At 34.6% G+C, this 25,044-nt stretch overlaps 1 protein-coding gene across 3 annotated transcripts in view; it reads right to left on the reverse strand.

The window, feature by feature from the left end:
- CSMD3 (CUB and Sushi multiple domains 3) overlaps positions 1 to 25,044 on the reverse strand; it is a gene marked incomplete at both ends in the record, with an annotated part of 716,885 nt that overhangs the window by 596,549 nt on the left and 95,292 nt on the right. For all 3 annotated transcript variants that reach the window (XM_082479076.1, XM_082479075.1, XM_082479074.1), the window contains one exon: positions 6,688 to 6,800. In XM_082479076.1, coding sequence (XP_082335202.1) covers positions 6,688 to 6,800 — 113 coding nt within the window. The remainder of the gene's footprint in view (positions 1 to 6,687; positions 6,801 to 25,044) is intronic.

The raw sequence follows: 25,044 nt of genomic DNA on the forward strand, positions 1-25,044 counted from the left end.
CAGCCCAGCGTACTGACCAGATCTGTTTTTCACACAGACATCACAACATTCACAGAATGATGAAAATGCAGAAGAATAGCACAAAATACTTTGTGATTTGGTACAAAAACCTTTATGTTAAGACTTTAAAAGCTCATATTAAAGACACAGGATACTCTGAAGTATGTGATTTTATTGCAGTACTTGAGAACCTAACATAAGAACTAGCAGATGTTAATACTAAGGGCTCTGTAAATTAGCAGATAAAAGCAGAACGAGAGTCAGTGACAGGAAGTTTAAAAATCAAAGTTAAAAAGTCTGACATCTAAGTGGGGCAGGGTGATCAGTGGAATCAAAGAAAGTGATAGTTTTCTGAAATCTTAATGTCTTCAAGAGCTGAATTTGTTTCCAGAAGTTATTCTTTAGTGAAATCCAAATTAGTGATTGCAGTATCAAGACAATGGTGTGAAAGGCAATAAAAAGTAAACAGATTAAGCCCACAGGTCTATTTTCCTTCACTCTTTCTGGATCTATACAGGACTGGTGGGAAAAATAAAACATATAAGTAACATATTTAAAATTAATAAACAACAAGGCAACCTGGTGTTCATGTCATAACGAGTTATTCCCTTCTATGTTACAGCATTACAAGTACTTCTGGCAATAGGATTAGCATGATAGTACTGAGGCAGTGATGTATTGTGACACACAGGCTACAATGGATCAACTGGAAAAAAAAGTATTTTCCCAGCCAATATTTATTTTATTTAGTGGCAATATTAAGTATTAACTGACAGATTGTATTTTGGAAATGTTACTTATGATTTTAAAAAACATTGGCTAGGAAGATGTCACGTGGCTATACATCCCTGTACGGTACATGGGAAACAATATTGATTTATAGTTTTACCAGGTAAAATATTCGAGGTGTTTTGAAAATTTTAATAGGGTAAAATTCTTGTTATGCTTTTTCTTGTCTGGATTGATGCTGAAGTATCAATAATATGATCAAAAGCAGAATAATATTCTACTATTGTTAATCACAGCATGAAATTTGTGCAAATTTATTTTTTTAGTGTAGTTACACTGCAAATGCATCAATATACAAAAATCAGTTTGCAACATGACCTAGTACCATATTTTATAGCTTACATATTTGTTTATTCTTTATCTCAACTTTAATTATTATTTGATAACTCCCCTTCATTTACTAAATTAATTAAAAAATATTGCAAATCGTAACTTTCCCTTTTCCTTCCTTATACCAAGGGAGTTCAGAACTACCAAACACATTAATGGCTTTCTTGAAGAGTCATGCAATAAAGTCAAAGCTTGATAAGCATCTTTCATGTTTGCTATTTCCCTGAATAGACAACCATTTTATTTCTGCATCACATGCTGTGGATAGCAGATACAAGTCTATGAACAGGCATTGTTGGGGTGTTTTCCATCCACAATTCCAATTCTGGTATTCCAAGACCAGAAGTATACGCTAGATAATTTGATGTTACATCCCAGAAAACACAACAGATACATTCAGCAAAAAGAAAGAAACTCCAGCACCTTTTCTTTTCTTGTTATCCAACAGGTTGAACGGAAGTAAAAATTTGGACTTTAGATTGGCTTCTTACGTTTAATACGTTTCCTTGTTAGATTTAGTAAGTTTCATTTTCAAAATAGGAGTTTCCATGATGAATATATATGCTGAGGTAATTTAAGCATTCCCTATTTTAAATATTCTTTTCATTTCTTTGTGGGTGTTTTTTGTTTGTTTTTTTTTTTTTTTTTTTTAAGAAAAACTAGGCAAACTCAATTTAATTCCATTTTTATTAAGAGCTTGCTGAAGCAATTTTATGACAGAGGGCAGCCATACCCAAAATAGCTATGACAAAATCTGAACACCAACAAAACGCCTGTAGTATCTATCAGGTAGTACGCCTGGTGACAACTTTACAGATTAAAGTCTGTGTCTTTTACAACTCCAGCCTGGTAAATGTGTTTTGGGCAGACCTTTCATAGAGACCACTCCAACCAACAATTGATTAGTACTCGTTTAAATTTTTATATGAAATCAGTAGTGATATTATTAGCTTAATACAGCTAGTATTTCATGAACCTTACCTAAAACCAAGATTTAGATTATGTGTAACCACATTTCTGAATTCTACTATGCAGAACAGCTAAAAATAAATGATCCTATTTGTTCACATTCTGTAGCTCCATACCAACTGCCAAAATTATTTTTAGCATCCACATCCTGGCACATTTAAGTCCTACTAGTATTTCTGATCTACATGCTTCAATAATCCTGTACATCAGCTACCAATTTTTCTTAATATCGCTGAAAGAAATGCATGATAGGTCCCTAGAAGTCACTAGATGGAAATCCTATTCTGTTAATAAACACCATCTGCTCCCTTCTTTCCTGTCCCCTCCATTATCCATAAAGATGAGATCAGTCTTGAAATTTCTAACATTGCTCTCAAACCCATCTCAAAAGCCTTTCAGCAGAATTGTTGAATTCCTATAGCACCACTCCAGTACAAAGACTATTTCATTATTTATACAGTGTCTAATAATTCAGTTTTGTAAATCAGCTTTAGAAAGATGTGTAGCACTGCAAAGCAAATAAAATTATATTTCTTAACAATATTAGAAATAATTGTGATTTATCTCCAGGACATTCAGAGTTTTCACTATGAGAATAATCTATATATTAAGTTCTTTTTTTCTTCCCTATGATCAATAGGATAACACAAAGATGTCTATCACATACGCCTTGAATAAAGCTTACCGTAAATTCTAGCAGTAAATTTGTTAATGAAGTCAATGATTTTAACAATGTCAGCTACCTGTTTAATAGCTGTAAAATAACCTAGTAAAAACAAAAGGAACCACTGTTCAAAGCAGGACAAGATTCACTGAAGCCCCTTGCTGCATGGGCCAAGCTGCTATGTTGCTTTATTTTGTAGCAGCTGTATTTCCCATCCTGTGCTCTCAATGAATAAAGCTGCTTATGTATCTCAGGACAACAGGAAATGGAAAAGTGCATTAAATTCTTCTATTCTGAAACAAAAATAATCTCATCAGAAATAAAGCTAAAAGGACAGAGCTACACTGTGACTTGGCCTAAATGATCAAATAAAGGATAAGTATAGCGTTTCTTCTCTCTACGTTAATACCTATATGTGTTGTACAGGCCCTGAAAGCTACTAAAAAAAAAAAATGAAAAAAAAAAATGCCAGAAATCTCTCCAGAAAAAAAAAAAGACATGGAAACAGCAGATTTGTAACTCCCCCATTTCTCACTCCAGCCAGCAAAGCTGTGTTGCTAGACAGTGATGAAATGATAAATTGTTGCTGGTAATTTTGTAGCTCAAGTTTTTAAATTTTAATTTTAAAATTTATTTTTTCTTTTAAATTGTAGCTCAAGTTTTTTTCTTAAAATCCCTCCTTAATTTTCAATGCATCTCACCATTTTCTGTTGTCACTGTCAGTGAAGTCTTTGTCTTTGAGTAATCTGTTTCAGTTTTCTCTCATGAAATCCTTTATCTCCAGGGGTATTGTGCTATACATAAAGGTGTATTTCTCAGATGTGTTCTTTTCCAAATAATAGAGAAACATAAGCTAACGCAACTATGATAGAAGGTGAGAAGGAGAAGAAGAAGGAGAGATGGAGAGAGGGATGGAGGGACAGAGGATACAGACTAAGTATTATAGTATTGATGGTAGGAAGTCAGAGGGGGTATTTCTGTCATCTATTGTGTACTTTGACTGGATGCAATTGCAGGGCCAATGATGGCCGATGATGGCCCAGCATGGTAGTTCTATTGATGATACAATTTTCTATCTTTTCATACACGTTTTTATTCTCAGGATACCAGAAAATTAATATGTTCCTCTATGTTATCATCAAGAAGGTCCACAGTAGATTCATATTTTCTACCGATTCTGTCAGGTACTCTGGAGTTTCTTGTCAACTTTCAGCTCAACTGCAAATATGTCAAGGAGGATAGGAGGTCAGAGAAAGAGACGTTGGTGGGCTTTGTTTATTTGTGGGGGTTTTTTTGGTTGTTTGTTTTGTTTTTTTGTTTTTTTGTTTTTAAGAAAGTGAACAGTAATACATCTCATATAACCATCTGTCTATGTCTTCTATTTCCAAACATTTCACAGGAAAGTATTTTAAATGATCACTGATTATGAAAGGTATGTTCCTTCTTTTTCAAATCACACCTGGATCTAATCCCTTCAGATATATGTCTGTACTGCTCATCCTGCCCTCTCATGCTGTCTCTGCCTATCATTTTGCTTTATTGCAATGATAGGTTGCTAATCATTTCTGTCTTAGGTTTCAAATTACAAATCCATAATGAAGCACTTAAGTATGTGGTCTGATATTTAGGGGTACTAAGCATGCAGATGTTTCATCAGGAAGCTAAAAAGGAGCTACTGGGCAATCAAAATTTCTGAAAATTGGATACTAGGTAGAACCAGATCTGAAAATGTTGATTGCAGGGTTATACACATTCACAAAGAGTACAAGAACAGAAATGGAGATTGCCCTGATATGATTATCATTTAAATACACCTATTCTCTCATGTCAAGGAATGATGTGTGAAATGAATGTAGCGTAATGAATTTTATTTCTTTGCTAGCTGGTTATAAAGACAGGTAGCTTCATAGGAAGTCAGAAAAACAGGAGCTGAAAGAAAAAAATTCTCACTGAATGAAGCTGCCTTGATGCAGCTCTTAAAAAAGCAGATCTAACCATGGGAAGGGAGACTCCGGTGAACTAAAACTCTGGGGTCTAGCCTAACTTCTTTCAATATTCCTGATTTCACAAAATAAAGCCTCAGATTCAAAAAAAAGATGAGCATCAAATTCAGGGTAACAAGTTTATGTTTTCTTCTAAAATGCTGATTTCTGTAGTTGAAGATAAAATTTCACCACACTTAACAGTGATTTAGGAGCCTGAGTTGTCTTAATCAGCATGTTATTTTAGCTTAGAAAGGAACTCTGTGAGGAATCAGTCATATCTGCAAACTGAATTCTATTGGTGATCTTCCATTTTAGGTTTAATAATTTTCTGTCATAACTGAAATACATAGTACAGTATCTGTTAGCATTAGTAGTGCAAAACCTTTTGGCAAACAATGTATAAGAACAGGAGCTGATACCATACAAAATGAATTTAGATATCCCAATTTATGGCACCAAATCAATGATAAAAAATGATACATAATTTCCTAACATCCATGAGACGTATATACTACATTTTGCATAGTTAAAAATCCGTAGGAATTGTATAGTACATTTCTATATAACTTTTTTTGTAATAAAGCTGCTGTTGAACAAAGTTACTGAACACTTCAAAAATTAAGATGACAGAGTAGCTATAAGCTAGCCAAAAACAATTGTTACTCTTAGCTTGAACTAACAGACTACAAAGTAGCTATAACCCAGCCAAAATCAGTTACACATAGCTTGAATTTCTGTTTTGAAAATTACCTCTTGCTTATGTGCAAGCCAGAGAAAAAGTGTTTGTAATCACCTCATTTATTTTCTGTAATAACTCAAGGGTCAAATAAGGCCTGGAAATTATTTTGTGTTTTTCATTTCACATCTTGATGTAAGTACATGCAGGAGGTAATTTCTATATGAAGTAGCATTCTAATGTGTCACACCTGAAGGTAAACTATGCCAATGGCTATAGACTTTTTACTACAGAGTAATAATATAGGGCTGTATTTCTGTGGCAGGCCTTCATTTCATTACCGGTTTTTGGATATTTTCCTGACTACCACAGTGTTACTCAGCTAGTTACTGACATCAGTTTCTGTTGCAGATGGGACTGAGCAGTGTACAACAATGTCCTCGAAGCTTCTCCAGGCAGTTTACTACAGCCCCTGGCTTGCTGACAGAGACACTTAATGGAATCAGAAAGATCAAGTCTCTTTACAGCAATTAGAAAAAAAAAAAAAAAAAAAACCAACAAAAAAACCCCCACAACTGTTTCTGTTTATATGTTATAAACACGTTAGAATTCATAGTCCCAGTGAGTGCCAAGGACTTAAATAAAATAATGGGTGGATGATATAATCCAACTCTACAAACATGACTAGAGTGAGCTTGATCATAAACAAGATCCTTCCTGGAACATACGTACAATACGATGAACTTCTGGACTTCAGGAATATTTGGGCCAGCTCATTTACTTCAGTGCCTGTGTGAGAACTGTAGACAGTTGTGAAAACTGCAACAGGGAATTAGCTTTATGTCAGTTCAGAGAACTGAGTCAGCATTTCTCCTATGCAAAATTGTGAGAAAGAATCTGTCCATAAATCTTGCAGATATAAATTCAACTATCGAGTGAAATTCAAAAGTAACTAGTAATGTCTTGGCAGTAATTTGAATAGACGTATCTTAGAAGGACCAGAAAGATTATGATTATGTTTTTCAGAATTTAAAGAACTTGGCATTACTAAAGTAAAGGCCAGAAAACATTTGTGTCTGGATGGGACTATAGACAGTAGAGTTTTAAGTATTTTGGTTTCAGATATGCACCTGGATGACTGCATAAAAAGTAAACATTGTAACATGGAAAAAGTTATAAATGTGTATTCGTATACATTTTTGTGGGGCATTTAGTTTTATCATATATAGAGATCAGAGAAGAAAATCCAGACTCTTTTGTTAAAAATGTCTTACCTTCATAGTAAACTTTAAACCCATGAGCACTAACGGCAAAGTCACTTGTCAAGCGCAGTGAAAATACAGATTTTGTACTTGTCACAGGTGGAGGAAGATGAAATCCTGTTAACCTAAAAAAACAAAAAAGCACAACTCAGTGTTAGTTGACTGAAAAATAAAACTGTGTGTGACAGGTTGCTGTTCTAAATGGTATTTCATCATGGAAAGGGCAACTGACTTAAAGAAATATAGTCTATATTACTTGAGAAAATTAATTTTATATAATAGTTTAAGGAATCAATATAAAATTTTAATGGCTTTTATGGACACTGAAACAGATAATGTGTATCAGTTTGAGAAAACTGTACTTAGCAGAGATGATAGTAAGATATAGGAACTGGACTTTAAAAATGGTCCAGATTATCAATAGATGAAAAAAAAAAAAAAAAAAAAAAAAAACCCAAGCAAAACAAGCCAAAACCCAAACCACCAACCAATTTATCCTATTTTGGGTTTTTTTCAAACATCTATTAGATTATATATTTTACCGAGACTTCTGTTAAAGTTTGTAGTGGATGAATTTTCTGCAGCAATATGATGAAAGAAAGGGGACCATGATTCACTTTAATGAGGGAATTTAAGATTATTTAAGCTATGTACTTTAGCCTCAGGGAAGATATTTCTGCTTTCAACGCAAACAAGAAATCCAAAGAATGTTGTGAAATAATACATCCATAAAGAAAGCTCTCTTGCAAGGAGTTACAGGGTTGCTAGGGCTTTTTTTTTGTTTGTTTGGTTGGTTTTGTTTTATTAAAACCACTGTGTTTGAGGCACAGCTGAAAGGACAATTTTTGTGTACTCATAACACTGCTGATATGGCTCAGCTCTACATATTCTTTTCATTTGATGTATATATGGTAACACCTACTTTCTCTATTCTAGAAAAATAAGCTCATCAGGGTTCCTACCAGACCAATAAAACTCATAGTATTTATCTGTTGAAAATATGTAAAGAACAAGTTGAATAATATAGCTGTGTGTACTCACCAATGATATCTAGACATACCTTTGGAGCCCAGCTAGCTGTGTGTGGAAAATTGTGTAGCAGATTAAGATGATTTATTTTATTAATGATTAACATTGATATGCTTTTATGTGTTTGTAGTTGAGCCCTGTTTTTACTTATTACTTTGAATTTATAATTATAGAAAAAATTAGGGCAGAAGGGATCTGTGGAGGTCAGACAATCCAACTTCCTGCTCAAAGTAGGCTTAGCATAAAATTTAGTAAAGGTTGCTCAAGATTTACTATTTCCCTTTCCATTCCTAGAATAAGTTCACCATTTCTTTTTTTTTTTTCCATACAGACATTAACGATCATGTTTTGATTTAGTCCTAGATATGAAATATAAAATTTAGTGTATACACGTACAAACGACATCCGAAGATCTTTACTACTTTGTTTGAAACTGACTGTTAAACAGCTATGTATTAAATAAGATTTACAGAGATGTTAGATTTTGCAATACATCTTTATAGGATTCCAGAACGCACAGTTTATAAGGTAATGCTTAAAAAAAGACGTAAACTCTGATATTTTTTAGTGGAGGAAAAGCTATATATTTTTAATTTTGCTTGATATAAGTACTGAAAGCGCTAATGGTGTTTAATGTTGCTTTAATACGTTTTCTGCTGTACTGAAATTCAGTCTGTCTTGTTCTAAAATTAACTAACAAGTTATGCCCTGCTGTTATCAGTGTTTCTAGTCTCACCAGAAGGAAGGACAGAGAGAGGTGAGAAGCCCAGAATTCAAAATGATTTTCTAAAAAATATTTGTAATTGTGATATTAGCAATTTTAAATGTTTTATTTATTTTTAATGTTAAGATAACTTTAGATGAGTTCTATATAGTGTACCAGTAATTTACCATGAGACTCCTTTGCTGTGGGGATCATAAAAAGTTTTATATTGTTCTATTTTTCTCTCATGACTCTCTACTTGGTGTTCTTAACAGATACTCTAAATTAATGGGTGTTATATTATTGTTTTCTCTTAAGCAATCTTTGGAAAAAAAAAAAAAAAACAACAAACAACCAAACAACCAAAAAAAAACCCACAACACAACAGCTTGCCTCTTTTTTTTTCCAGGGGAAAAAAGAGAAGAATACATTGCAATAGCCAGTGTATGCTGTTGGCTACAATCATGACAGGTATGAAAGCTAAATGATAAGATAATATTACTCACAGCGTAATGACCAGAACATTTAAAAACATGAACAGAAGTAGCAATGTCATTTAAAGAAGTATATATACAGATCTATATATATATGCAGCAAGTCATCAGTGTGTATACAGAAATCTATACTTTTTGTCACTGGAATCTTCATAGAATCATAAAACGGTTTAGATTGGAAGGAACCTTAAAGATCATCTAGTTCCAGGGACACCTTCCACTGGATCAGGTTACTCAAAGCACCATCCAACCTGGCCTTGAATACTTCTAGGGATGAAGCATCACACTTCCAGGGATGGGGCCTCAAATGACACAAATAATGTCATTAAAACAAAACCAGATTAAAGAAGTTAAATTAATATGCAATGATGGAGAATAATTGACAGAATATTTAAGATTGAGGAAATGCATTTTTTATTTGATTATGAGAATATATTTTTGTTCTAACAATAAAACAAATTAATAAAATGTTTACCTGTCCCAAATGGGCATATGATAATTCTTTAACAAGTCAATATCAATGCAATTTTCCCATTAGCTTACTCATAAACCAATAAATACATTAATTCATTGGTAAATATCACCACTTAAAAGTAAGCTGACTTAACATAAAAGCAAGCCAATAATTTGAATAAAACTTTAATTTGCAGCACACAGCAGGTCTAGCTGGTAACTATTTAGGGGATTTGAGGGAATTGTGGAAATAAACACATATCCAGCAGAAAAGCTTGATGCCCATATTTATCCCAAATTATTTAATTTTATGAATGGTATATGTGCACAGTTTAGATGGGTAGGGGATTTTTAAAATGAACACATATGTTACTAGAGTAGGAAGCATTACAGCTCCTCATGCAAAACAGATCATTATTAAAGCCATTTGATACCACTCTGCTTTCAGGGGTGTGCCTTTTGTCACCACCATTATGCTGCATTCACTCAGAAAGGTTCAGCTTGTTTCTTTAACTCGGTTGTTACACTTAAATTTATATAAAAAAATGCAGAGGTTTTATCTGCAGTTTAGTGTATGCAAAATTAATTATTTTTTTTTAATAAGCAATTATACAACAACATGCGAATATCACTTGGTTAGATACTATAAATTTTCAAAAGGGAATGTAATGTAATTTGCTCAGAAAATGGAAGTAACCTAATACTTGAGTATTATTCTTTGGGTCATACAGTACAGTGACCTCAGAGATTAAGTCTCATTTGTAAGTAAAACGCTACAAAAAGTCATAAATATTAGCTAGAATAGTTTTCTTTGTCATTTAAAATGAAACATAACAAGTACGTAACTGCAGGAGAGAAATGTCAGGTAAGCAGCAAAATGCCTGTGAGATAATGTATGTGCACAGGTCTTATTGTCACTTATTCAGACCAGTCACAACTAAATGGCTAAGTTAAAAAAGAGTACCCTGTTAAAAGCAAAACTTTAGTTAGGACACTTATGCAAAACAAGCAGTCATCTCCTTAAGCTGGTATCATCTGCATATTAAACACATTTAAAATTCAAATCTCCTGTAGTAGCTGAGCTGGTTTTTTGTTTTTTTTTTTTTTTTTTTTATCTGCAGCAATTTTCTCTCTTACATCCATTTGCATATTTCTTTGCATTTGCATCAACAATTTTCCACATTCGAAATACCTAATGGAGTGATTCAGGTGTCTCTATCTTAGACATCATGAGGTATTTGAAACATCAGCAGAGACCTGGTAGATGACATTGGACCAACAGGAGACCCATGCTTTTCTGAAGGGCTGGAGGCCAGATGGGATCTCTTAGGGGTTGTGCTTACATCTGGGTCGGGGCAATCCCAAGCACAAATACAGGCTCGACAGGGAATGGCTGGAGAGCAGCCCTGAGGAGAAGGACCTGTGGGTGCTGATTGATGAGAAGCTCAACATGAGCCAGCAATGTGCGATCGCAGCCCAGAAGGCCAATCGTATCCTGGGCTGCATCAGAAGTGTGGCCAGCAGGTCAAAGGGGGTGATTCTGCCCCTCTACTCCACTCTCGTGAGACCCCACCTGGAGTCCAGCTCTGGAGTTCCCAACAGAAGGAGGACATGGACCTGCTGGAGCATGTCCAGAGGAGAGCCACGAGGATGATCCAAGGGCTGGAGCACCTCTCCTATGAGGAGAGGCTGAGCGAGTTGGGGCTGTTCGGCCTGGAGAAGAGAAGGCTCCGGGGAGATCTTACTGCGGCCTTCCAGTCCCTAAAGGGGGCCTACAGGAAAGCTGGGGAGGGACTTTTACTAGGGCATGTAGCGATAGGACGAGGGGGAATGGCTTTAAACTGGAAGAGGGCAGGTTCAGACTGAACATTAGGAAGAAGTTTTTCACTTTGAAGGTGGTAAGACACCGGAAGTGGTTGCCCAGAGAGGCTGTTGAGGCCCCATCCCTGGAGGTGTTCAAGGCCAGGCTGGACGTGGCCTTGGGCAACCTGGTCTAGTGGGAGATGTCCCTGCCTATGGCAGGGGGGTTGGAACTCGATGATCTTCGAGGTCCTTTGCAACCTAAACCATTCTATGATTCTATGATTCTATGATTTATGCAGACAGTACCATTCAATACTTACCAAATAAATACAACTTAAACTTAGTAAGGTACTGCTGGGGCTCAGTCTTATTGGACTACATGCTGATGAATTCATTATTTGCTGGTGGACTCCTGTCTGTGTGTTTGTGTATTCAGATACACTTCTATTCATTTTCTTAGTAGCAGATGATTAAATTTAACATCTGACTCGCCTGATGTTACCCTGATTCAATTTCAAATTTAGTGAAATCAGGTCTTTTGCCTGCCAAATTTTTCTAACATTTTCCCGCTAGCTCTGATTATTAGGGAAAAAAAATAATAAAATCATAGATGTTCTTAGCAGAAGGGATTGGTTATTTGCATTTTCTAAGATAAAAGCGTGCTCTTCTCACCCAAATTGCTACTGCATTTGCTGTAATCAGTATCTGGTTGACTGAAATAAAAGGTTTCTTCAGTATTTTTTCTAGGCAGTTTTATTTTTGTCTACCACTACTCATTAAATATTTGTTTCTGAGGACCCTATCCCCTTACTTGTACATGTCATAGTGTTTTCTTACTTTGAATACTGAGATATTGAAGAGAAGATACGATTACTTAATAAAGTATGAATTTTAAATGTTCAGTGTATCCAATTTGGCATCTCAGATTTTGACTGCCGTGTTAAAATTATGCATTTCCCTATTGGCATATTTCTGGTTGCTCTCTCTCATGACAATGCAAAATCTAGCATCTTCTTCCCTTTCAGTCTATTTTGTGAACTTTTTTCTTATGTCTTTTCCATAATAATTCATTAGACATGTAAGCATCTGATCTCTGAACAGCAAACTAAGCATCTGCCGGTAGAAAGTTCCAAAAGCACTGAAAACTAATAAAGTAGCAGTAGCAGTCAGTCATAAAAGGTAGTCAACAGAAAAGCAAGGTAAGGCAAGGTAATATGCTTTTAAAAATTAAAGTATGCATTTCACTACCAAGATCTTTGGTGACATCTATGACATTAAATACATTATTTAAACATCAGTGGGGCTTTTATGTTTATGAAGGAGTTAAAAAATTAAATTACTTTAAAAAATAAAGTTACCTACAACAGTTGTCTACATATATCTTTGCTTTTGAGTAAGACCATGCACCTGTAAAGCAGGGCATAATATATTAGCCCTTTGATTCTCCTTCTTCCCTGAAACTGAAAATCCATATTCCACACAGAAAGCATACAGTCTGAATATATCTCATGCTATTGGATTTCTATATCAAATTCCACAGCCTAATGCTTGAGATTCAGCTCTAATTGTTTTAGTATTTTTTACTGTCTCGGTGTCCACTGTAAACCAGGGTGAATGCCACAAGAGAAAAATTTTTTTCACTTTTGTTTTGGCTTTCCCAGGCAGTTTCCCAAAATCACATTTATCTTCCCAAATAAATAAGTAGAAAACTATTGAAATTATGGAAAATACACAGGAAAGTTACCATAAAACAATTGCCTGGATATCCCAAAATATTCATTCCACAACACAAGATAACAGGATAGATCAGGTTGGAAAAGACCTCAGGAGGTGTCTATTCCAGCCTCCTGGCAGGAGGGCAGGGCCAGGTCTGAGGTCAGAACATGTTGCTGCGGGCTTTATACAGTTAAGTCTTAAAAATCTACAAGGATGGAGATGGCTCAGCCTCTCTGAGCAGTCAGATACAATCCTTAACTGTCCACGAGACATACTAAGTCAAATTATTCTATGTAATAATAGCCTCTTTCCCTGGATTGAGGTAGCATACCTAAGTGATCACAACTACCACAAGGAGAGAGGACCTTTTGATTCTAACATGCTTATTCTCACAACACACACTGAAGTCAGAAAGTGCTGTTTTCCCAGAGAAGGAACAAGTCCAAAGAAGAAGAGACCAGGATTCATACTTGTTTTAAAAGCCCTAATCTCTGTAGAGAGACAGTTCTCTCTCACAGTTCTTAATTTAAATAAAAACAAAGAATCATAGAATGATTTGGGTTGCAAGGGACCTTTAAGGGTCATCTAGTCCAAATCTCCCTGCAATGAGCGGGGGGACATTTTCAACTAGATCAGGTTGCTCAGAGCCCTGTCCAACCTAACCTTGAATGTTTCCAAGGATGAGGCATCTACCACCTCTCTGGGCAGCCTGCGCCAGTGTTTCACCACCCTCATTGACATATATGTCTTCCTGATATCTAGTCTGAATCTACCCTCTTTTAGCTTAAAACCATTACTTCTTGTCCCTTCGCTACAGGCCCTACTAAAAAGTCTGTTCCCATCTTTCTTATGAGCCCCTTTAAGTACTGAAAGGCTGCAATAAGGTCTCCCGAGAGCCTCTAGTTGAGGGGAGGGGGAAACAAGACAAAACAGGGGGAAACAAAGCTCAGAGGCCACTACTAAGGAAATGTAGAGGTAGCCAAAGTTGAGAAACACAATATCTAAGAAGTCAACCTACAAAACCAATGCTGAAAGATAAATTGCATTGTAGAACTCTTAGAACAAATGAATGAATTTTATTCTTTATCATCACTGTGGTAAAAACAACTGTTTCCTACATAAAACAGCTATAAACTTTTGTTGGTACATATTACTATTTGTTTCTTGTACAAATCTTACAAGAGTATTTCTACATTCACACAAAGACACCCTACTTTATATAGTTTCTAATATACATTTGGGTTGGGTTTTCTGAGTTATTTTTGTTTCTTGTTTAGATAGAAGAATGATAAAAATAAAGTTTCATACTAAATAAAAGGAAATTATTTTAAAATGAGCATACCAGAACATTTCTGAGAGTAAGAAATCTCCTGTTTACATTGTACATATGAACTTAAATTTCTGAAGATCTGAGAGTCCCATATCTAATCTGATGGATCACATCAACAATATGTCCATGATTGTATATTTCCGACTCCTCTTTTAACTGTCAATGCAAAACTATTTTCCCTTTAACTGTTCGATGCCATGGCCTTTTCTCAGATCCAAATTCTATGCATGTACCAATGCATTCATAACTTTCTGACCTTTGAGCAGAACAGACCATGTCCAAACAGCAATTTCCAAGAATGCCAGAGGCTAAAAAGTCAAGGAGCAATAGTGGCTGATCCAAGAGAAGATCAAATATGCTTCAAAAGAATTCTGATGAATTGGATTGCACAATCTCTTATGATGGCAATCAAGTCACTACTCACACTTATTAATGAATTTTGGAGGGAGAAATAATGACTTATACTTTGCATTTCTGCCTTTTTGCGAATATGTTCTAACTATTTTCCCAGCATTGCATTAGAAAATAAAATATTCCAGAATAATTAAAATCATAATAGACTCCTTTTTAATCCTTCCTACTTCAAACTTTTTCCATTGACCCAGTATATATTTCCCTATAATACTCAAATAATCAAGCATCATGCTTTTTGCTAGTGTTCTGGTAGAGTTTATTAAAAAAATAACTATTTTAGTTTAAAGAAAAAGATATTAATTCTTTCATAATAATAGAAAAAAATGTATGAAATTTAAAAGTGGCAAATTAAAACTGATAAGATGAAGTTCAATTACCTTGTTGAACTAGTTCTTTTATTAAACCTAGAGTTTGGAAGGATTCCAAAAGGGATTGGACATGTAACTAATAAGTAAATTCAGAGTTTAACACTATATCACCGCAAGTATTGCTAGAGTTTTAGGAGGGATATGAAAATCTCACGATTCAAGAAATCAATCAATTTCTGGGCAGTGAGATAAACTGAGGCTCTGCAACATGTGTGTTTCATGTTTGCATTGGATGCAGGTGTCAAGGTTTTGGGTAGCCTGTGTGAGGAGAGGCCAGAGGCTGCCCCATGCTGGACACAGCTGGTTCCAGCCATCTCCACAACAGACCCACTGCAGGACACAGCTGAACCCATGAGAAAAGCTGTCGATGCCTCTGAGTAAACATATTTAAGAAGGAGCAAAATGCTGCACAAGCAGTGAGGGGTAAAAAGTGTGAGAAACAGACCTGTGATCACCAAGGTCAGAGTAGGAAGAGGAGGTGCTCCAGGCAATGTAGCAGAGATTCGCCTGCAGCCCATGGAGGACCATGCTAGAGAACATATCTGCACTGTAGCTTGTGGAGGACCCCACACAAGAGCAGACAGATATTCCCTGAAGTAATTGCATCCCATGGAGATGACACACATTGGGAAAGCCCATAGACGACCCAGGCTGGAGCAGGGAAAAGACTGAGGAGAAAGGAGCAGCAAAGAGGAACTGATATGGACCAACCACAACCCCACATGCCCTGTCTCCCCTCTGCTGCTCAGGGAGGGGGAAGGTAGAAGAGATAATAATGGAGTGAAGTTGAGCCTGGGAAGGGTGGGGGTGGGGGCAAGGTGTTTTAGTTTTTGTCTTTGTTTCTCATCACCCAACTCTCTTTTTAATTGGCAATTAATTAAATTAATTTTCCCCAAGTTGAGTCTGTTTTGGCTGTGACAGTAATTGGTAAGTGTTCTCCCCGTCTTTATCTTGACCCAGGAGTATTTTAATCTTATTTTCTCTTGCTGTCCTGCTGTTGAGGGGGAGTGATGGAGTGGGTGGGCAGTCAGCCAAGGTCAACCAACTAAAATCTCTAATGTTCTTTCTTACACACCAGTTCAGAATAAACATTTTTGAAATGTCAAAAGTGTACTGGAAAAGGAAAACATTTCCCTACTGAGTAATAGACAATTAAGTCTGAATCTAATTAGTGTTTAAGTTTTTGGATGTGCATGTGTGCATGCACATGTACAAGTTGAGAAGTTATTAAAGGTGTTGAATTGCAGCTGAGAGTATTGCAAGCTTGATCTGCAGCATCCTGGTAAAATTCAACTGCTGTTTGATCTTCCAATTTTCCTTCCGAGGAAGCAGTGACTTGCCCATTGAATTGGGAAGAAAGTGAGGAATGTAAAGGCTTCTTTAAAAGAATTCCAATTCAAATATGAATAGGATTAACTCCTACACTTTTTATATGTTGATTCAATCAGTTTAAAATAAGTAAATAGAATTTGTCTTGATAACCTATAAAACAAAGCAAACAAGATTGAACAGAAGCGGCTGACTGGTTTGAAGTTTTATTCTCACTGAAAATGTTAATAAAAATATCTTATACTTTGTTCAAAAAGTCATTAACAAATTGACATATGATTTATGAACTAATTTATTTTTGTCAAATGACAATTTTTCCCTGTCAAAATGCAAAACTGCTCATGCTATCTATTATTTTAAAATAATGATCATAGGTCAAGGCTGAACATTTTTAATTGAACAGCTGCTTTGAACTAAACAATAAATTACTCATCTGGTCCTGCCATGATCATTATATTCTTTACAAAGCATGTTTCTAAAAACTGCCACCATCCATTATCAGCGTGAAACTTTTATTATACAACTCTACGCTATTTTTTAGCATCAGAAATGAAACAGGCTTTATAAATAATTATATTTTCTATAACAGTCAATTTATTTTAATACATAAAAAATAGTAAGAAGAAATTCATACGGTAAGTAAGAAGAACCAGATATCTCACTGCCATACAGTCTTTAAAAACCTCTAGGGTGAGGATTTGTCTACTCCTTAGATAGAAAAACTGATCAGAACAAAACTTATCAAAACAACTACTTTTAGGGCATTTAAAAACATTCTAAGTTTTTAAAGCAACTAGAATTAAAAAATGATGAAGCGAGCAGTGCATATTTTTAGCTTCTAGCAGCTAGAACATTATGACAACCAAGTTTATTCTCCTTATTGTCTTAAAGCTGGGTAAAGATGTACAGTACATGGCAGAACTTGGAGCTTCCTAAACACCAAAGGAGGGGAGCCTGCTTCTTCAAATTTTCCCACAGTTGTGAGACTACCTTCACACTGGTTATAGTGATTTGTACACTCCTCTGTGAGCTGGTTCATTTAACCACCCTGGTGAAGAACTAATCCATTAAAAATAAACCCAGTTAGCAATGGGAAGCATAATCACAAATGGATATGCCTGTTAAGTGCCAGAGCCAATGGAAGTGAAGGGAAGGACCACACAGCCAAAGTCAGAGGAATATGGGAGCCAGATTTGCTTCTATAAGTGACAACAAGCTTTTAGATGAGCTCAACTATCTTTTGTAACTTTGCCTTAATGTGTGAAAATAGCGCAATATGGAAAGGAGAGATGCCATATTTTGCTTATCACCATTGTAGGTGCCAGGAACTTCCAGAACAGCTTCAACTTATACTAAATATTCTGTGGAGTTTTGGAATTCCTCCATGAGCAAAAAGCTTGTGATATTATCACCACACGTTATTTCTGTTCTGGTACAGAGATAAAGTTGTAGTAGCAGAGCATGTGAAGGAAGAAAAGCTATCTGCATGTATTTCAGAATCTATGCTTTTAATATGAAAAACTCGCTGTCTTAGAATATAAAGTCATCATTGAGTAAAGGCAACAAATAGAATAAATCCTATCAATTCATCAGCTAAATTAGCTGGAAGACAGAGTGCCATGGCTCAGAAAAAAAAAAGAAATTAAAATTCATGGACTTTTTATTCCTTTTCTTCCAGAAAACTTGCACTTTGAGTCAAAAGCAACCCACTTTTCTCACAGGCACTTGTTCACTTTAAAGGAGAAAATATAGGCAGAGTATTATGCAGCAGAGAGCAACATAGGGAAGTCCAAGGGATGCTAAAGGAAGCTCTCTCTCCTCCAACATCAGGTATTGCTGCCTTTCTACAGAGTGGTCTGAAGCATATGGTGCTTCAAGGCAGAGCCTGAATCCACTGCAGTGGAGAAAGAAGTATGTACAAAGATTTTATTTTTGACCAATGTAGTAAGAAATTAAGCTTTTGATTTTCTATATCCATGCTGAAATGCCCTTGTGGGGCGGGTAGAAGAGCAACGAAACTTTACAGTTGCATGGGAGGGGATTCAGAACACAAGAAATAAATGGAAAAACATTGGGCAACAGACACAACCAAATAAAATACAAAATGGAGGAGCAGAAAGCCAGAATATAATGCAAAAGATTTTTCATTTACAGATCTAAAGTTCTGAGGCAGGCGGATCTGGGAAAAAAAGTTGTGATACTCAAGATACTATTTCTCCCATCATGCCATAAGTAAGACCCTGTCATGATCTTTCAAAACAAGGAAATTAAAGGGTTGTAAATTAATGTATCTATTACATAAACACAATGTACACATTCCATAATCATGAAGAATATAAACATGTCATTTTCAGTCTCAGAGCAGGTAAGTATTTAATTCCATATTGAGGATTATATATAAAGTGCCGTAGCAAACTTTACATATTTGTGCTTGACAGAAATTTCTAGCAGGAACGTGAAAAGCATTTTTAAGAAAATCATATTTGAGTTTAAAATAGAAAATAAGGTCCCTCTTCTAAAGGAGAAAAATCCAAATTAAAAAATTGGATTTGGAAAGTTTTTCCTTCTTAACTTTTCTCCTTCCCCCACAGATAATCCATGCACGTAGAGCTTTTTTCTGTTTCCATCCCCACAAAACAAAAAGGAGATTTCTTGGAAGAAAAAAGCTCTCCACAGTATAATTAAGTTTCAGATTTGTTAAAAATATATTTCAATAATTAAGTAAAATTTTTCAAATTAATTGACTGCTCTTTTCCAATATCTCCTATAGTATAAAATGAAAATTAAAATATAGAAATTATGAGACGATTTTTTTTTTACATGAAAAACAATAAACATTTTATATCCAGTATAATATAGCAGAAAGTTGTCAGGTACCATATTCTAACCTCCGCTTTCGGAAATCTTCCCTTAACTGATCTAAAAAAGGAGAAATCTTTCCAAAATCAACAAAGATGTAAAATTAATTAAAAAATAAGTGTATCATTCCCATAACTACTTTTTTATATACATTTATCACCCCTATGCCAGAGATTCTTAGTGCCCATTGGGCAGTGGATTTAATACAAACCCCATTGTAACCAGTCACCATCTTCCTACCAAATTCTATAGGCTTTGAGTTACACCTTTAGTTCCTCCACAATCCAGCTCTGAACATTCCTACTAAAATAAGCAGGATTTACATTTATTCACTAATTGAAAACCAAGCTTTTATTTGGTTTTCACATAAGCACCACATAAAGGGCCACAGAAAAACAGCACCTATCTGAAACAAAGTACTTAGAATGTAAAAGTATAGAGCTCTTCAGTTTTAGTGGTATTTTTTTCCCTAATAGTTATAATAAACATAGTTAAGCATTGCAATAGTCATCAATATAGGGAGAAAATGCAGTTTACCTACGACAACAATAAAGGCACAACTAGAATATTCTTCTTTTTTTTGTATACCTTGACAATGTAGTTAACTGCATGTCATTCTGCTATGCATAAAAGCATACAATGTTGTACTAGTGTTAAAAAAAAAAGATTATATTTTTCTAATATTTTTAAATATTAAGGAATAACTAGAACTATTATTGCAGCAGGGACCAAGTAATTGCATTTACAGTTTTAAGAATACACTGCTGTGTGAGTATCTGTACTGTTCCACTGTTAGAGACAGTGATTTCAATATACGATATTGCTTTTCCTTTCCCTTACAAGGTAACACTTTTACTAAACATTACCAAGAAAATTCCAATATGACAAGGTCTTTTTGATTATGTGCTGAGAATCCACTATTTTAACAAACAGATAAATTTATTTTCATGTTTGGAGTACCACAATCATTTCAGGAAATAAATTTTCAAAGTTTCTATTACTTTTGCTGAAAACAGGTAAGAGAATACAGCTACTGTTTATCTCTGTGTTTAGGATTGGATAATAGCTATGCATGTATAAAATACACATCTGTAAATAGTTACAGGTCCTCCAGGTCTGCATCTAACATTTACCTTTTACTAAATGGAGGTAAGCTTAAATAAAAATAAATGTATAATACAAATATGACTCCACAGTTAATCTGTTTTGCAGTCACCAAAGAATAGGTTAGAAGTAATTTTTACTGACATAAAAAAAACCACAATTCTTAGTAAATAGAATCAGATAGTGATGTAAACAACATCTTTAAGGGAAATAACCATTACTGCAAACAGGATATCTTATAAAAAAGAGGATGAGTGAGCTACTCACATTTCATTCCAACATAAGCAGTTACAGTTGTTACTTTTTACTACTCTAACTGATAAAGACAGTCAAACAAAACACCTATGCATGGACTTTCAAATATTTTTATTGTCCCTGCCTTGTTTGGATATGTGTTTTATAAAAATGCTAAATGTAACTTTTTCAAACCACTGAAACACATAATGCAAAATGTGAAATCAACACAAAATTATTCTCAGGACACAATCCATTTAACAGGGTACACAGTGAATATGGTTTTTTAGAACATTAAAGCTTAGTCCTGCTCTGTATCTTTCTTGAAATTTTACCTTTGAATTCAATACCAGCAGTAACTGACCGCTTCTCTATATACTAATTTGAAAAAAGCACTTGGTTTAAACAAATACAATTTTTATTAGAAAAAATAAATAAAATAGCAACACACAAAAAGCACAATAAATACATTTTTGTGTTGAGGGTTATAATTATTTTGAAAACCCAGTAAACTCTCTGTTTTTGAAATGGCTTCTTCATGGCTTAATATCAGTTAAAAAAATTCTTACAGCTGCACCACATAAATCAGTGTTAAGAAGCACTGCCATATAAATCTGGATCACATTAGCATAGTAATGAAACCTGGTATTACAGCATGTTGATCGATAACTAGTGTGGTTCTAAACAACAAGAAAACAATGTCCAATAATATTGTGAGAAAAAAAAACAAACAAACAAAAAAAAAAACCAAAAAACAAAACCACAAAACCCAACAGATTTAATTTCCCTAGACAACAATTGAGAAAACTTTAGTCACAGAAAGATTACCCTACTTCACCCAAAACACAGGGATAGAGAAGTTTAAAATCCTCCACATAAAATTGAACAATTGTGTTAAATGTAACTCCAAGGTTTGATATACCCAAAGCTGAAAGCCTATCAGACTCTTGCTTACTACAGGTGCAAATACAATGATACTTGTCTAGATCTTTTAGTTGAGGGCTTTTTGTAACTTTAGTGAAGGCCACTGTGAGATTTAAAAAAAAAAAAAAAGATCTTCAAAAGTGGTAATTTCACAGGCATAAACTATGAATAGGAAATGGTAAAGTCAAAAAAAGAAAAATTATTACAGGAAAATTAATTAGAGTGGGCTTAGAAAGGTAGGACAGAGATGGATAAAACATTTCTGCTAAGGAATGTGGAATGGAATGGAATGCAATGCAATGCAATGCAATGCAATGCAATGCGATAAATTCTAAACAATAGTTTGATAATTAAAGCAATATTGTGAAAAGAAGAAGGTACAAATACATTCAGAGCTTAATTTTCATGGGGAAGCGTAGTCAAATCCATCATTTACCACTTTAATTTTAAAAAAGAGAGAGAGCTTCATTTTAATTTTTTTCCCTATCTGCCACTATAATTATAGAATTTATGACATGCATGCCAAGAATGAGACCTGTACATAGTATTTTTATGTGGAAATGTAGTACCTTTTTATAATACTTTTTATAGTATTTAATTTGGAAAAAAACTGACTTTAACTATTTACATAGTGAATTCTATTATCTTTCACACTCTGAGCTCTCTATTTTGGCCAATCAAGAGATTTACTTGATTTTTTTTTTTTTTTTTTTTGCTTGGAATGGAGGATTTTGTGACAATTTTATATTTTAAATGATCTTTCAATTCTATATTTAAATGTGTTTTCCCTTCCTATAATCACTTGGAATCACAGAGGAAATAAAAATAATTAATAGAAACTATTGCAGCCATGATTCATTTTCAGATGGTCTTCTATAACATATTTACAATGGCACCGGGACTAGGCAAAGAATATTTTTGCAATTATTAATAATCAAATGGCTATGAGAGGTAATTACCTTGATTAGCATGTCACTGTGACTTTTTCATCCAGGTTATATTTATAGAGTTGGATTATCAAGTACTGTACTATATGCTTCCTATGAAGACAGTAAACTAAGAAATTACTTAGTTTCAGATTTAAAAAAACCACAACTATACTTTGACTTAGCTCCTGATTTTGCCATGGGAGAAAACTTGTGTCAGTGGTTATGATTTGAAAATTGTCTCCTTTAATATTTACTGTTGCCTTCAAACTGTACAAATCTTTTTGCAATTTATCAACAGCTACTTTCTAAATGATAACTGAAGCACTACAGTATATGAACATTTGCAGTGCAGAAATAGCCTAGAAGTACAGCTGTTTTCACTCAGGACCTGCACTTTTGTGTATGCAGAGTTCCATTTGGGAGTTTCCATGGATCTGTTATATACTTTATAGCATCTGTCTCTGCTCATCCCTGTCACATCTTGTTTCTTGCTAAAAAGTTTCTCATTTTTATTTAGAAGTTGGTGTAATAAAAGACATATATCAAAGATGCTATCTATATACATTTATATGCAATTGATATCAATTATCAGGTACTTATTGCAAAGTTAAAATTAACCATGGCTTTTGCAGGCTGAGCTAGCTTGGAAAAAAAAAAAATAAAATAAACAATTGCTAAGTTAAAAGCCAAAAGGTGAAAATCAAAGAAACTGATCTTAAGTGTTTCTGGTATACTTCCTGGAATATCAGGGTGCAGACCAAAGACATACAGACTTAATTATGTTTTCTTACGTATATGGGCAACTTGGCAAAGAAAGCAGTAGTTTAAACATCTTTAACTGAACTTCCTTCATTATAATACTAAAATACCCACTCACAGGTCAGGAAGATCCTTGCCCAGGTGAGGACCCTTCCTCTACGCATGTGCAATAGCGTGAGAAATGACTAAGCAGATATTATATGTTAATCACTAGCCAATCATTGCAACTGGGAGTGTATGATTATGTAATTTGTGTGTATAAGAGATACCACGGTGATGATTTTTGGTGTGCTTGGTTTGTGGAAGCACCCAGCTTTGCACAACTCTGAAATAAACAATCGATGTCTCTCCTGAGTGCGTGAGAATCGGTCTGTGGCACACCGGGTAACAAATCCTCTTTTCAGACAACACTCTCTCTTCACAATGTTCCTCATTTTCATACTTAATGCTGATTATTTAGATCATCACACTGGGCCCTTTTCATTTCTTTTTTTTCCAGCACCCCAAAATATGAGCTCCATACTTTGTACATAGATGCTTGTTATTCTAGAGAGGTGTTTTCATCAACGACTCTAACCACCTTATAAAAAAGTATAAGAGAAAGGTTCATCTGCAGGCTTTAGCAATAGATGTCTTTACTGGTTTCTTGCAGGCCATAGATAAGAATGAACAGCATTTGGCCAAGAAAATATTAATTTTGTATAGTATTAGAAAAGACCTGAAGGAGATGAGAGTTCTCTGCTTCCAACTCTCAGTTAAAACTTAATCTACTTACTTAGTTTTAGTATGGCAGATGTACAGAAAGTCACTTTAAACTGTGAGCAAGAAAAGCAGATCAATTTTATATTAAAGGAATATCTAATATTTTTTAATACTAGATAAAATATGAATTTGTCTCTATGAACAGTTCATTTCATATGAGAAGGAAGCAGTATTTAACTACCAAAATAATTTCAGTCCTTTGTATAGATATTATCAACTGTTTCCTATACACCTTGAAAAGTAGATGTGTAGTATATATGTTTTACAGTGCAAAAATGAAAGCACATTAGTCATGTAATTTAGTCAAGATCATATAAAAAAATTGCATAAATTCATGACTGCATTTGTATATCCTAATGAAAACGACATTTTTGCATAACTATGTTGTTACATTTAGGTTCTGAAGACCTGCACTGACTACAGAAGAAGTGACAGCAGATTTGGAGATAATTTTTTGATTATACTAACAGAACTACTGTGTGTTTGTTGTCGTTGTTGTTTTTTGTAGGAAAAGCCACTCTTCTGTGTCAGCAGATTCAGGAATTTCTGGTGTACTGTTAACATTAACTTGTACTTAGATAAATAAAATATAACCAATTTTATATTTACATTAATAACTTGGATGATAAAGTATTCACTTCAAACTGTCCAATGTAATGTAATCTATAGGAGCCACCTTTTAGTAATAAGCTATCACATTCACAAGTTAAGTATTAGAGAGACAGAGAGAAATGTTCTCCAGTTCAAGCCTCATGTCTAAACTTTACTTCATTCTAGTAAGTGTATATGTAAATACACACACACACACATATATGTTTGTACAAACACTTGTGTTTCTTTTGGCTTTCTGCAGACATACCAATTAAAATAGAATTATCATGCCTGTCTTGAAAAACAACAGAAATAGCCTATTCATGCAGATCCTATTCATGCAGGAACTAAACAATATATGTGTGTGGTATATGAGTGGTCTCCACAACAAAAATCCACTTTGCTTCCTAGACTGTTTCAAATCCCATAAAGCAATTTAGCAATGCAAATAAAAATATATAACTATTATTTAACAGAGCTGGTTCTCAGAGATGACCACAGTCAACTCCCTGTAAAACTGGTATATGCACTCTTCATCCGTATAATGCTAGTTACCAGCTTTTCCAAA

Source organism: Vanellus vanellus (assembly GCF_965231255.1).
Source record: "Vanellus vanellus genome assembly, chromosome: 2".
Taxonomy (NCBI): domain Eukaryota; kingdom Metazoa; phylum Chordata; class Aves; order Charadriiformes; family Charadriidae; genus Vanellus; species Vanellus vanellus.